Below are 14,481 nucleotides of genomic sequence, written 5' to 3'. Positions count from 1 at the left end.
CCACCAACCCATCCTCCACCCATCCACCCATCCACCCACCCTTCCACCCACATACCCACCCATCCATCCATCCATCCACCCATCCATCCACCCACCCATCGTCCTATCCATCCATCTACCCATCTATCCCCCATCCACCCAGCCACCCACCCACCTGTCCACCCATCCATCCCCCCACCCACCCATCCAACCACCCATTCACCCACCCACCCACCTATCCATCCACTCACCAACCACCCATTCATCCACCCTTCCACCCACCCACCAACCTATACATCCACCCACCCTTCCACCTCTCACCCACCCTTCCACCCATGCACCCACCCATCCACCCACCTACCTACCCATGCATTCACCCACCCACCCAACTACCAACCAACCCATCCACCCACCCATCCACCCATCTACCCATCCATCTACCCATCCATCCCTATCCACCCACCCAACCACCCAACCATCTACCCATCCAGCCACCTACCTACCCATCCATTCACCTACCCAACCAACCACCTACTGGCCCATCCACCCATTCACCCACCCAACCATCCATTCACCCATCCACCCACCTGCCCAACCATCCATCCATCCATCTACTCACCCACTTGCCCATCCATCCATCCACCCATCCATCCTTCCATTCACCACCCACCCAAGGCTTCCCGGAGTGCTCCCAAGCTCCTGTATACCCTATATTCTCTGTCTTGCCTGCACATATGTGTCCTGGCCCCTCTGGATATCATAGCCACCAGAGTAAGTCCTACCAGATTCCCGCCCTCTAAGTGCACCCCTGTGTGTGTGGCACAGTAAACTGAAGAGGTCTGACCGGGAATCAGGGCATCTTTGCAAAATTCTGCCCCTAGTGAGAGAGGAGTTTGTAAGCTCTATTTCAAAACATGGACACTCTGAAATAGGCCTTTTCCCTTTAAGGACGCAAATCTGCCTCCAGCCAAAGGTTTGTCTGGACAGGAAATGAAAGGGATACCTCCTCTGACCTCCCCAGCACCCGAATTCCCAGCGTCTGGTACTTGCTGGAAAGAGATGAGCCTTATCATGGGGCAGGAAGATGAGAATTCTCTTGGCACTAACAAGTGACAGTCTCTTTCCTGGTTCACAGGAGCTGCTGCCTGACGCGGTTGTTCCAAACGTGTGTGCACATGCGGGGGAATGGTTGTTGTTTTATAAGTTCTGGGTTTTGTCAAAATGGGTCTCAACGGCAGCCCTTTAAAAAAAATTTAGTTGTAGATGAACACAATACCTTTATTTTATGTATTTATCTTTATGTTGTGTTGAGGATCGAACCCAGGGCCACCCACGTGCCAGGCAAGCGCTCTGCCATGGAGCCCCAGCCCAGCCCTCAACTGCAGCCATAGAGAAGAGTGTCAACACTAGGCTGTGTGGGCTGTGTGTGTGCATGTGTGTGCCTGTGTGCACGTGTGTGTGTGTGTGTGTGTGTGTGTGTGTGTGTATGGATAATGACACAGAGACAATCACGGAAAGTGAGGAAGGAGAAGGTCAGAGGAGAGGGGCCCACAGAGAAGCGAAGTTGGAGCAAAGACCTGAAGGAACCCTGAGTTACCTGAAGGAAGGGTCCCAGCCAAGGACCAGTAAATGCAAAAACTCAGAGACGTGCGTCTCAGTGCAGATGTGAAGGAGGGAGGACAAAAGAAATCAAAGACACAGGAAGAAAGGAGGCAAGGAAATGTGATTTTAATCTGAAGTTTTGCATGGTCTCCCCTGGCTTGTCCTTTTGGGAAATCTGTGGGGGGTTTTTTTGTTTTGTTTTGTTTTTGTTTTTCAGTCCTGGGCTCTTTACCACTGAGCTACATCCACATCCCTTTTTATTTTTCCAGACAGGGTCCTGCTAAGTTGCTGAGGCTAATCTCAAACTTGCTGTCCTCCTGCCTCGGCCTCCTGAGTTGCTGCATTACAGGTGGGTGGCCCCATGCCCAGCTGTAAATCTGGAAATCTCAAGAGTTACCATAGATGCATCCACTTATGAAAATTACCTTGCACACTGTTAATTAGCCCACTAATAAGTAGATTAAGCAAAGAGATACACAGAATATTTTTTTAAATTTAAAATCTAAGGAACTTTCCTGCATTGCCTATTCATCGGATAGTGGAGATGGGTCACCCCAGGGGTCCGGAGGAAACCAGACTGAGGTCATCCTGCTACCGTCCCATGTCCACACCCACCAAGTTTCCTTTAAAAGTGGAGCCAGGGGGCGGGCGCAGTGGTGCAAGCCTGTAAGCCCAGCAGTTCAGGAGGCTGAGATGGGAGGAACAAGAGTTCAAAGTTCAGCCTCAGCAACAGCAACCACTAAGCAACTCAGTGAGACCCCGTCTCTAAATAAAATACAAAATGGGGCTGGGGATGTGGCTCAGTGCCCTGAGTCCAATCCCGGGTACCCCCCCCAAAGAAAAAGTGGAGCCAGGAACCCCCAAACGCATCTCTCACTCTGAGATGGTCCCTCCAGCGTGCTCCTTGCTCTCCTAAGTACAGTCTTGAGCCTCTACTGATGCTGTGGAAATTCTTTTCTGTCATGAAAGTCCAAGACCGCACTTGTCCTGAGTTGAGTTCCCTCCACGGAAATGATCCAGGAATTCCTTAGGTTCGCCTTCCAGTGCCTGTTCTGTGGGTACCCACAGAGACTGCTGGGAGAGGTGGCACACATCAGTAATCTCAGCAACTCGGGAGGCTGAGGCAGGAGGATCGCAAGTTCAAAGCCAGCCTCTGCAATTTAGGAGGTCCTAAGTAATTTAGCGAGACCCTGTCTCAAAATAAAACACAGAAAAAAAACCTGGGGGTGTGGCTCAGTGGTGAAGTGCCCCTGGATTAAATCCCCAGTTTAAAAAAAAAAAAAAAAGACTTAGGGTCAGTGAAAGCAAAAACCGAGAAGCTCTGTGCATGACTTGTACTGCGTCACCACTAAAAGTACTGATTTTATGCCAAATGATTCTTAACTCAATTTTTTTTATAGTGCTGGGGATCAGAACCCAGGGCCTTGTGCATGCAAAACAAGCACTCTACCAACTGAGCTAAATCCCCAGCTAATTCAATATTTTAAATGGGGGGAAAAAATCTGAGGGAATGTGTTTGCTATGTCCCCACAAGAGCATGGAGCCCACTACGGCCAAGCACAGGGAGGGGGATAGGTGGATCCCAGAGATGCTGCAGAGTCCTGAGAGCTCCGGGCAAGCAGCGGGCACTGAGCTTTCCTGAGCGAGCTCAGCCGTGGAGCTGGAGAGGCTGAGTGGGAACGGCTCCCAAGGGGGAGCAGGCTGTAGGAATTTGGAATTCTAAAATTTTAAAAGGGGAATTTAGGGGCTGGGGATGTGGCTCAAGTGGTAGCGCGCTCGCCTAGCATGCGTGCGGCCCGGGTTCAATCCTCAGCAGCACCACATACTAACAAAGATGTGTCCGCCGAGAACTAAGAGAAAAATAAATAAATGTTAAAATTATCTCTCTCTCTCTCTGTCCCCCTCTCTCTCTCACTCTCTAAAAAATAAAATAAGGGGCTGGGGATGTGGCTCAAGCGGTAGCGTGCTCGCCTGGCATGCGTGCGGCCCGGGTTCGATACTCAGCACCACATACAAAGATGTTGTGTCCGCGGAAAACTAAAAATAAATAAATAAATATTTAAAAAAAAATAAAATAAAATAAAATAAAATAAAATGGGAATTTGCCTTACATTCCAAACCTGTGAAAACTGTCCATTTTTCTTTCCCTAATGGAAATACAAGTTTTATTTTATAAAATGAGTCTTTCTATCCTTAAGGAACAATGTGGGTGATTTGTGTTTTATTTATTTTACTATTTTATTTTATTTTGTATAGGAGATTGAATCCACTGGGGATTAACCACTGAGCCACATCCCCAGGGTCTCACTAAGTTGCTTAGGACCTCACTAAGTTGCTGAGGCTGGCCTTGAACTCTCAATCCTCCTTCCTCAGCCTTCTGAGCTCTTGGAATATAGGTGCATGCAACAGCTGTGTTTTATTAACTTTTTCTTCCTATTCTTCCCTCTCTGACCAGGGTGACCCGTTGTCCCCAAAACCATTTCCAAGTTAGGGAATTTTCTAGAAGGACTTACGGGAGCCAATATGTAGTTGATTTACTTGGTGTCAGAATAAAGACACGCACCAAATCTAAAGGAGAAAATGACCTAATGGGTGGCTCAGAGCAGCTTAGCTGTCCCAGTGAAAAGACAGCAATCTGTGTGCTGCATTTCTGCCCAGAGAAGCCCATCAGAAGCTCAGTACCCCAGGTTTTCATTGGCGGAGTCACTATGCACCACCTGTGTCTGGATGTTCCAGAGGAGAGCAGGTGTGTGCAGTTCTGAGCAGTCCAGCAGTACACTGACCTACCCTCATCTCACCTTTTTTTTTTTTTTTTTTTTTTGCAGTTCTGGGGATTGAACCCAGGATCTCCCACATGCCAGGAAAGCACTCTGCAATTAAGCTATGTCCCCAGCCCAAGCCACTCTAATCATTAGGACATGGAGGGATGCATGTACCAGCAAATTTCCTAGAGGCAAGCAGATCAGAGTGGATCTTGCAAGCAGAGCTGTATGAGGACGGCAGCCCCAGACTTCTATGTGAACTCCTTCTTGCACTCCCCCGGCCCCGTCCCACGTGCAGATGAATCTTCATCGAAAGGGATTATGTGGCAATGACTGCTGTAGACGAGGTAGAGAAATCAGATCTGGAGAGGAAATCAAGATCTAAAAGAACAGCCAGGGGCTGGGGGTGCAGCTCAGTGGTGAAGCGCTTGCCCGGATGCTCCAGGCTGTGGGCTCAATCTGCAGCACCACAAAACAAACAAAAATTTCAGTTATTTGTTCATTTATTTTGAGACGGGATCTTGCCCAGTCTGGTCTCCAGCTCCTGAATTCAAGTCAGCCTCCTGCCTCAGCCTCCCATATTGCTGGGAACTTAGGCACAAAGCCCTGCCCTGGCCCTTGGAACTCCTTTTGGTTCTGAACCCAGGGGTATTTTACTGCTGAGCTCCATCCCTAGCCCTTTTTTATTTTTATTTTGAGGCAGGCTCTTGCTAAATTGCTGAGGGTCTCCCTACATTTCCCAGGCTGGCCTTCAACTTGAGATTCTCCTGCCTCAGCCTCTGGAGTCACTGGGATTACAGAGGATGGGCCACTTACTTATAAAATTTATTTTCGATAAACTTAGAGACCTAGGAGGTAGGAACCACAGGCTACCATGCATCTCTAAGTGGGGGACAGAGTGCATGGTGTCATTGAGTGACAGCGTCTCTATTGAGCATGTCCGTGTGGTGTTTGTGGGTCTGTGTTGTGCTGTGGTGTTCGAGATCCATGTGAAAGCCTGGGAGTGCGGCTGGGTGAGTGTGTGTGTGTGTGTGTGTGTGTGTGTGTGCGCCTCCAAGTGCAGCAATGTATGTCTTGTCCCTGGATGAATGACAGCATGCCCTATCATGTTACTGAGCAGCTGTGTCTCTGCAGGGCTGGTGGCATTTTGAGTTGCTGTGTGTCATGGGCGTTAGCAATGGAGTCTGTGCAGCATGGCGCTTGGTACCTGACTGTGGGTCCCAGGGGCTGGCTCTCTGGGTGGCCTTTGTGTTCCTGGGCGGATACATGTGTGTCCTGTGTTGGGCGCTGGGTACTGTCACCCATCCCACCCTGCAGCAGGCTGGCGGTGGCTGCGCCTGTGGATGTGTCGTGACGTGGCTGGCCACTGACGGGCTGTCGTGGTGACCTGTGGCTGAATAAAGACGGGTGCTGATGTGACTGTGTCTCAGTTGGGCTGGGTTTGGGCGAATGTGAAGTTGTGCAGTCGGGGGAAGGGGTGCTGGTGTCCCCCTGGGGGCTGTGTGTGTGAGACACACGGGGGCACAGATGAGTGCCAGCCTGCGGCCACTGATTTCTCTGGCCTCTCCTGAGGGGCCACAAGGGCCCCTTTGTTCTCAGTGACAGAAGAGGAATGTCCCTCCTCTCGTGAGGTCCCGGCAGTGCTCTGCCACTGAGCCGTGCCAAGGGACTGCTTGTCCCCGCCATCACTGGTATGCACTATAGAGCCCCAGAGAGATCACTTGGGGCCTCTGAACAGTGCTGTTATGGGTTGAACCGCGTCCTGCGCAAAATTCCTATGTGACAATCCTAACCCCCTAACCTCTGAACGTGACCTTATTTGAAAATAGGGTCATTAGGGATGTCATTAGTTAAGGTGAGGTCACATTGGAGTACAGCGGGTCCCTGCTCCAACATGGTTGTTATAAACCAGGGCACGTGGACACCGACACTCGCGGACATGGCCCGTGAACACGAGGTGAGACCGGCTGGGGTCTCTGCAACCACGGAGGGAGGGAGCGCCAGAGATCCAGCGACCCACCAGAAACCAGGCCAGAGTCTCCCTCAGGGTCCTTGGAAGGAACCAGTCCTGATCTTGATCTCAGACTTCTGGCTTCCGTAAGACAATTACTTTCAGTTTCAGCCAGTTGGTTTGTCCTTGGTGAGAACCGCCCAGAAGGCACAGGACTTTCTCTACATGTTGGAGGATGAGCAGGAGGCAGAGGGCAGGAACAGAATGTGCAAAGGCCCAGAGGCAGGGCTGTGGGTGAGGTCCTTGATGAAATCTCAGTAGAGCTGGGTTTGGCAGCATTGGAGGGGCCAGAGAGGCACCCTGGGACCAGGGAGAAGTAGGTCATGCTACGGTTTGGGTCTTTGTTCTGAGGGCACTGGCTCTATTTATGAGGCACTCACACTTCTCCATGCCCTGTGCTAATTGCTGTTCCTATACTTGCTCCTTAAGTCTGATGCCAGAGATGGGAACCTCTTTTTTTTTTTTTTTTTGAATTTTTTAATATTTATTTTCCAGTTTTTTTTTTTTGAATTTTTTTAATATTTATTTTTTAGTTTACATCTTTGTTTGTATGTGGTGCTGAGGATCGAACCCGGGCCACACGCATGCCAGGCGAGCGCGCTACCGCTTGAGCCACATCCCCAGCCCCAATTTTTTTTTTTTTTATTTTTTAATTTTTAAAAAAAATTTTTTTTTTTTTTAGAGAGAGTGAGAGAGGAGAGAGAGAGAGAGAATTTTTAATATTTATTTTCTAGTTCTCGGCAGACACAACATCTTTGTTGGTATGTGGTGCTGAGGATCGAACCCGGGCCGCACACATGCCAGGCGAGCGCGCTACCGTTTGAGCCACATCCCCAGCAGAGATGGGAACTTCTGACCCAGTGAGCACCGCAATGAAATTGGGCCAGAGAGCAGGAGCACACAGGTAAAGCTTTAATTGGGTGGCTTAGCCTCAAGAAGAGGGGACACAGCACTGATAGAATTAGGCTAGGTCCCCAAACAAAGCAAGAAGATATTTTTTACTTATGTGTAAGGTTATAAGAGGTGAGTTAGGGATTGGGATGTTTTTTGTTTTGGAAATCAAACCCAGGGCCACTTAATCACTGAGCCACATCCCCAGCCATTTAAAAACATTTTTTTACTTAGAGACAGGGTCTCTCTAAGTTGCTGAGTCTCCCTTTAAACTCTCGATCCTCCCACCTTGGCCGTCTGAGATGCTGGGATTACAGGCCACGGTGCCCAGTGTGTCTAGAAATTTTAATGGAGTTTAGATCTTTAAAAAAAAAAATTTTTTTTTTCCCCCCGCGTGAGCACTTTGAGAGATGGTCAGTGTCAGTTTAGAGCCAAACTTTACATCTATCCTGTTGATGCTGTATCTCTTTTAATCGTGTTTGCCCGCAATAAGGTAACTGCAGCTGTTAAGAGAATACACGGGTATGGCTTTGCACACCTGTAATCTCAGCGACTGGGGAGGTCTGAGGCTAGAGGATCACAAGTTCAAGGCCAGCCTGGTAACTTAGCCAGACCCTATCTCAAAATAAAAAGGGCTGAGGAAGTAGCTCAGGGGTAGGGGGTTGGATTTGTCTTGAGTCCTTTGCCCTGATCCCCCAACAATTTCCTTCTCTTATCTAGTTTATCTTTGAAAATGTTAAGGCAAAGATATCTTGGTGGTTTGGTTTGGCTAGGTTTTGTACAGGTGGGTGTGTGTGTGTGTTTGAATCAGGGGCCTGTGCCTGCCACTTGCTAGGCAAGTGCTCTACCACTGAGCCACATCCTCCACTCCTTTTATTTTTTAGTACCCATGGGGGCGCTCAACTATCGAGCCACACCCTCAGCCTTTTTTCTGTTAGAGACAGGGTCTCGCTGAGTTGCTAACTGCCTAGCTAAGTTGCTGAGGTGGGCTTTGAACTCCTGCCTAGGCCTCCCAAGTCACTGGGATTACAGGTGTGCGCCACCACGCCTGGCTTTATGCTTACTTTAGAGACAGGGTCTCCTTAAGTTGCTGAGGCTGCCTTTGAACTTGGGTTCCTCATCCTCAGCCTCTGGAGCCGGTGATTACAGGTGTGCGTGCGCCACCATACCTGGCTTTTTTTCTTTCTTTTGAGTGCCTGTGGAGGTACCTGTCTCTAATCCTCCCAAAATAACCAGCCAGCGAGGAAGATGGAGGGGGACGTGAACTTTGCCAGGAGAGGTCAAGCGAGGACCCCGGAGGTAGAAGGTGAAGCTGGTACCTCCTCATCCACGTGTAGTCGGGAGCCAGAGCAGCAGGGGGCACCCAGCGAGGCGGTGAAACGAGAGACCATCGCCCGCAGGCGATCACGCCCACCTCGCAGAGTGGGGCACCGAGGCTTAGAGAGAGGAAAGGGTCTTGAGCCCTCAACTCTGCAGCCTGCTTCCATGACCTTCCGTGCATCCCTTCGCGGGGAGCCGGGATAAAGGCACAGAGTGGAGGGCTACATGGTTTTGAGGCGCCTCAGGGCCGGCGGCTGGGTTTGGAACGCTCGCCGGACCCCGCAGCCTCCCCTTCGCCGTCCCACTGCCTACCCGAACCTTTCGGGGCTCCGTTGCCTCTAGGGGTAGGAGAGGTCCCAACCCCTCCCCGCGCTTCGGCTCCTCCGCCTTCTTCCAGCCGCGCGGTAGCGTGACAATCAGCGCAGCCAATTCCCTGCCACCGCCCCGCCGGGCTGTACCGTGCTGGCTGGAGTGGCGGGGTGGGGAGAAGGAAGGGAATGCGTGCAGGGCTTGTCCCAGGCACTCCCTCCATCCAGACACCGACTAGCCCGACAAGGGGACAGTAAGGAGGCTGCCCCGGGGGTGTCGGGTCGCGGGCCGCGGGGCTCTGTGGCCGCTTCGGCGCCGCGGTGTCCCCCGCATCCCCCCGCTCCTTGCATTGGTTCGCGCCGCGGAGCGCGAAGAACCAGCAGGGTGCGCGGTGCCCGAGACACAGCGGTAGCGAGTCCCCGGAGCTCGGTCAGGTCGGAAGGTCCGCTGTGCGGCGGCTGCTGCGTCGCGATCATGACTCTCAAAGTCCGAGTCATTTACTGGTAAGCGCGGAGGCCAGGGGCCTCTCCCTACCGCGATTTCCGTGCGCTCGGAGCCGGGATGAGGCGTCGGGGGCTGGATCCCAGGCCCCGGGAGGAGAAAATCGGCTGGGTGGGGCCAGGAGGGGTGAGGGCCTCGGGGAGTTGAACCCCCGTTTGGGACGAGCGGGACGTCTCGGGTTGTGAAGGGTCCAGCGGAGACGTGTGTGTGGCCGCCGCAGACGCCAAGGGGCTTGGCCGCGGGTCGGGTGGATCTGTGCGCTCCTGGGACCGACCCATCGGCTATGCTCCGATTCCCCGCCCGCGAACAGCCCCTGGGTCAGGACGGCCTCCTGCACCTTCCTGGGTTTAGAAAAGACGCAAATGACAACCTTCGCGCCGGTGCCCGTGGGTGCCCGTGCTGCCAACCCCTCTTCTCGGGCCACAGTTCCCCTTTCGGTAATGGGAAGAGGGCGAACGTAGTAGCTCCTGCCCAGGGAGCGCTGCACACCAGCCCCCACTGCCTTTGAACCTATTTCCTCCGCTCAGAGGATCTGCCCTGGCACCTCATTCTATGCTAGCATGCAGTAGGTGCTTAATAAATACCGGTTCAATGAATTTACTGCCCCCTGAACCTTTTGAGGGAGGGGAATTCTAGCTTCATTTTACGGGGCAGGGAGAGGGGAATGCAGTAGGTCCAGGTCCTGGCTCAGACGGGGGCCACTCCAACCTGGGTGGCTGGCCCAATTGTCTGGACACGCACCCAGGATCCAGTGGGTCTCCGTTTTGGGAATGCCGTGGCCTGTTAGAAGCACAGCTCGCTTCACATTTTGAGTTCCCAGGAGGCCTGTGCACCAGATTCCAGCCGGAAATGGCATCCTGGGTGTTGGAAGGTGTTCAGGTTCCAGGAGCGACAGGGCTTCCTTCAGTGCTCTGGGCCTGGGCCCCAGCCGAGGTTGCATGTTGTTTATGCAGCTCTTGTTCTAACCCAGTGCCCTCCGTTTCCTTCCCTGTTGCCTTCCCCGCCTCATGTGGCCACATAATTGTGATCTGGTCACCCCGTCTGCGGCCTCCCTCTCCTCCTTTGCCTGGCTTGGCTCTTTTTCTCTGCTGTTTCCTATTACACTCTGGTGTCCATGTGTCTTTCTTCCCTTCTCTGTCTCTTCTGCTTGGTCATTTCTGCCCATCTTATTCTCTTCTCTTCCTGGTCCCCTTTGTCCTGCCATTACTGCTTGGCTTTCCCTGTGTCTACCTGTCTGCCTGTCCTGGAACTCCTCACTTGGACTCACCTACCAGTGGCGCTTGAGGCTACAAGCCTAAGGTAAGCCGGGGGCCCTCAGGAAGCACCCTGAGTCGGGGGAGTGCATCTGGGGGGCTGGCTGGGCACTGCTCTGATCTCCTCCCCCTTTCCAGTATCTCCAGCTCAAGAAGAAGCTAGAAGATGAGTTCCCCGGATGCCTGGACATTGTGAGTCTCGGGGATGTGGACGAGGAGCCAGTCGGGCCCCTCGTCTGTCTGAGGGTCTGGAGGTGGTGGAGGTGGCTTAGCCCCACAGCCTTCACCCTCCCCCCACACTTCCTGGGAAGGGGAAGTGTTTCCAAGAGGGCATCCCAGCGCCAATCTGTCCTCCCTGCTTAGTGCGGCGAGGGGACTCCCCAGGTCACCGGGTTCTTTGAAGTGATGGTAGCCGGGAAGCTGGTTCACTCCAAGAAGGTATATCTCTGTGTGTGTCTTATTTGGGGGTCAAGTAGGGCTGGGGCGGAGGCTGGTGTGTGGGTCCCAGCTTGACCCTTTCTCTCTTTCCCTTCCCCAGAGAGGTGATGGCTATGTGGACACGGAGAGCAAGTTTCTGAAGCTGGTGGCTGCCATCAAAGCCGCCTTGGCTCAGGGCTAGAGTGCCCTGAAGGCAGAGGTGAGGGGCCCAGGCGGACGCTGACCTGGGACCAGTCTGGGAGATGGGGGCATCCAGGTGTCCCCGGGGCAGGAGGAGTGGAAACAAGGTCTGGGTGGTGCAGGATGACTCCTGAGCTGGCAGTAGGCTGAGGGCTGCCCTCAGCAGCTCTCCTGGCTTTGGAATAGAAGGTACTAAAGAGACACTCTGGATTTTGTCCCTTTGCCAGGAAACAGTGACTATCTGTGACTGTCAGCCCAGGTTATAGGCACATTTGGAAACACAGCTCCTGTGCTCAGTATTTTCAACCTGATCACCAGTTATCAGACCCGGAACCTGAGACTCTTCCAGAGTGGGCCCACAAACACTTTTAAGAAACTAACTGATAAAGAATGTTCTAGAAACTGACACTAACTCTAGAAGTGATCACCTGCCCCAGAAGGGACTCCCTTCTCCCCCAGAGCAATGTAGAATCAAATCCAGAACCAGCTGTCAGCATATCCTGAACCCAGGCACCCCTTCCCACACCTGCACAGAACTATGCAGACCAGCTCCCAAAGTGGAGAACTGATAACTAGTTCCCTATGTCCTCTGAGCCAGGTAGTTCCTTCCAGCCCAGCCCGTTCTAGAACACATAGCCGTTTCCATAACCCTCTGGAACATGGACTGCTTTCCAGAGCCCTCTTGAGTTTGGTTTCAGTTTCCTCAAGTACATTCCCGATGAGTTCCAAACCCCTTCTCATCCAGGACTGGGCACCACTCACCAGTGCAGACCAGGGCTAAGTTCTGGTTTTGGGGACAGTCCTTCCCCGACCCGCCTATACTAGAGATTGAGCCCAGGGCTGCTCTACCACTGAGCTTCAGCCTCAGCCTTTGATTTCAAGACAGGGTCTGGCCAAGTTGCCAAGCCTGGCCTTGAACCTGCGATCCTCCCCCCGAGTCACAGGGATTGCAGGTGTGCACCACCTTCCTGCTCCAGAGCAGTGAGGCTACTCTGAATTTGGACCTGCAGATCTAAAGTAGTGACTACAGAAGGACAGTGGCATCCTCCCTCCTGTGTGGGCCTGACATGAAGCACCCCCACCCCCAAATTGGAAACGAATTTCTTGGTTCCACAGTGGCTGAGGGACGGTGGGTGGTGCCACGCAGCAGGATTTGACTTGAACTCTGTGGAGTGCTCAGCTCTGTCTAAACCCCCCTCCAGTCAGTACTGGAAGAGGCTCCCTTGGATTCCAGGGAGTGAGTCAATAGATGACTCATCTCCCATAAAGGAAAGTGGGTTTGCATAAGGAAGAAATGGGGGTGAAACAAGTCTGTGAAGAGTGACTGTTTTTTTTGTTTGTTTGTTTTGGTGCTTGGGGGTGGAACCCAGGGCCTGCCACCTGCTGAGCATATGCCCTGCCCCAGGGCCACCACCTGCCCCTGTTTGGCAGTGCTGTGGCTCTAGTTTTCAGGACCCTTGGAAGGATTCAGAACTCCAGCAGCTGTTCTGCATGGTTCCAGGTTACCTAGGGAGGGGCAGAGGGCAGGGGTCACCAGGCAGGAGCTTGTGCCCTGTCCCCCAGACAGATGCAGGCTGATTGTGCCAGCGGCCATGTTGACGAGATGGGTGAAAACACGCCCCAGTTCTTGCGCTGGCACCATCGCGTCCCAGCTTTTTACTGGGGACTGTGCTTACACAGGGCTGGCCTTGTCTCCAGGCCCTCCAGAATTTAAGCTGAGGCCACACCCCCAGAGCCCGCGACACCAGCAGTGTTAGCACAGATGGCTGTGGTTGAGGCAGAGTGAACCAGGGTTCCAGGCAGGACATCCCGAGGACTTCGGTACTTCCTCCCAGGATCCTGGCTCTTGGGGTAAGGTGGTTCCTGCTGCACGTGGTGTGGCTGTCAGCTGGTGAAGAGCAGTAAAGTCTGTCAGGATGGCACAGGCCTGTGATCCCAACGAGGCTGAGGCAAGAGGGTTGCAAGTTCCAGGCCCGCCTCAGCAACTTGGCAAGATCTTGTTTGAAAATAAAAAATGAGAAAAACATGGGCAGGGGGTGCGGGGATAGGAGTGTGGCTCAGTGGTAGAGTGTCCCTGGGTGCAATCCCCAGGACCAAAGCAAAACTCCCCCTGAATCTGTGTGTTAACCAGGTGGTGCACACCTGCAATCCCAGCAATTCAGGAGGCTGAGGCAGGAGAACCACAAGTTCGAGGCCAGCCTCAGCAATGTGGCAAGACCCCTGTCTCAAAGACTAAAAGGGGCTGGGGATGTGGCTCAGTGGTAAAGCACTCCTGGGTCCATTTCCCAGTATCAAGAAACAACCCCACGTGTGAGTTGCGGTGGGCTCTGGACACGGGTTTGGCTCTGGGCCACCAGGCTTTCTGTAGGCCAGCAGGTGGCTGCCCATCACCTCTCCGCAGGCTCAGTGAGAGCTGGCCCTCAGCAGGTCCCTCCCTGTGCACCCTGTTTCCCTGGGCCTGCAGCTCTGTGTTCCCTTGTCACGCTGACCTGGGCTGCAACCTGCTCCCCACTCTGCCTCTTCTCTCCACAGTCCAGGGACCTTGGCCCAGCCCCGCTCAGCAGACGCTCCATGACAGGAAGGACTGAAATGTCTCTGGGACGCCTGGTCTTTTCTCGATGTCCTTGCAGCCTCTGGGTTGGGGCCTAGTCGACACCCCTGGTCTTTGCCTCTGAGTGGGGTGAGGTGTTTCCTCCAGAAGCCACGCCCACACAGGTGGTCTCATGCCTGTCATGGGGTCACCAAGAGAGCCCACACTTCCCTGCCCCCACATTGCCCTGCACCCCCCACCTCCTCTCTGCTCCTGGAGGAGGCCTGTCCCTCGCCTTCCTCAAGGGAAGCTGTGGGGCTGGGTGGGTGCAGCCGTTCCCAGGCCAATAAACAGTGGGTGAATCCAGCAGCAGAGCCTCATCTGTCCTCGCGTCCTGTCTTTCCCCTGGAGCCCCTCCAGTCCCCTGACGCTTTGCTGATGACAGGTAGGCACTTTATAGCAGAGGGGGGACAAGTCAACATGAAGCCAACAGATCCCTGCTCCACCATCCTTTGTTCCATAGGAATCTGTCTGGCTCCGAATTCTTTTTTGGTAGCAGACCTTGAACCAGTGGGCACTTGACTATGGAGCCCCATCCCCAGCCCTTTTTGAAAAAAATTGAGACAAGGGTCTCCCTGAGATGCTTAGGGCCTTGCTAAGTTGCTGAGGCTGCTTTGGACTTGCAATCCTCCTGCCTCGGCCTCC

At 53.2% G+C, this 14,481-nt stretch overlaps 1 protein-coding gene across 1 annotated transcript; it reads left to right on the top strand.

The window, feature by feature from the left end:
* Positions 1-9,266: 9,266 nt before the first annotated feature.
* Selenow (selenoprotein W) lies at positions 9,267-14,142 on the top strand. The gene is made up of 6 exons (XM_077793239.1): positions 9,267-9,377; positions 10,650-10,674; positions 10,767-10,820; positions 10,992-11,066; positions 11,167-11,265; positions 13,779-14,142. The coding sequence occupies exons 1-5, from the start codon at positions 9,349-9,351 to the stop codon at positions 11,245-11,247; spliced, it is 264 nt and encodes an 87-aa protein (XP_077649365.1). The 5' UTR covers positions 9,267-9,348; the 3' UTR covers positions 11,248-11,265; positions 13,779-14,142.
* Positions 14,143-14,481: the final 339 nt, after the last annotated feature.

This window comes from Urocitellus parryii, chromosome 15 (genome assembly GCF_045843805.1).
Source record: "Urocitellus parryii isolate mUroPar1 chromosome 15, mUroPar1.hap1, whole genome shotgun sequence".
Taxonomy (NCBI): Eukaryota; Metazoa; Chordata; class Mammalia; order Rodentia; family Sciuridae; genus Urocitellus; species Urocitellus parryii.
Note: the sequence above shows the minus strand (reverse complement) of the source record. Positions and strands in the feature narration are given on the sequence as shown.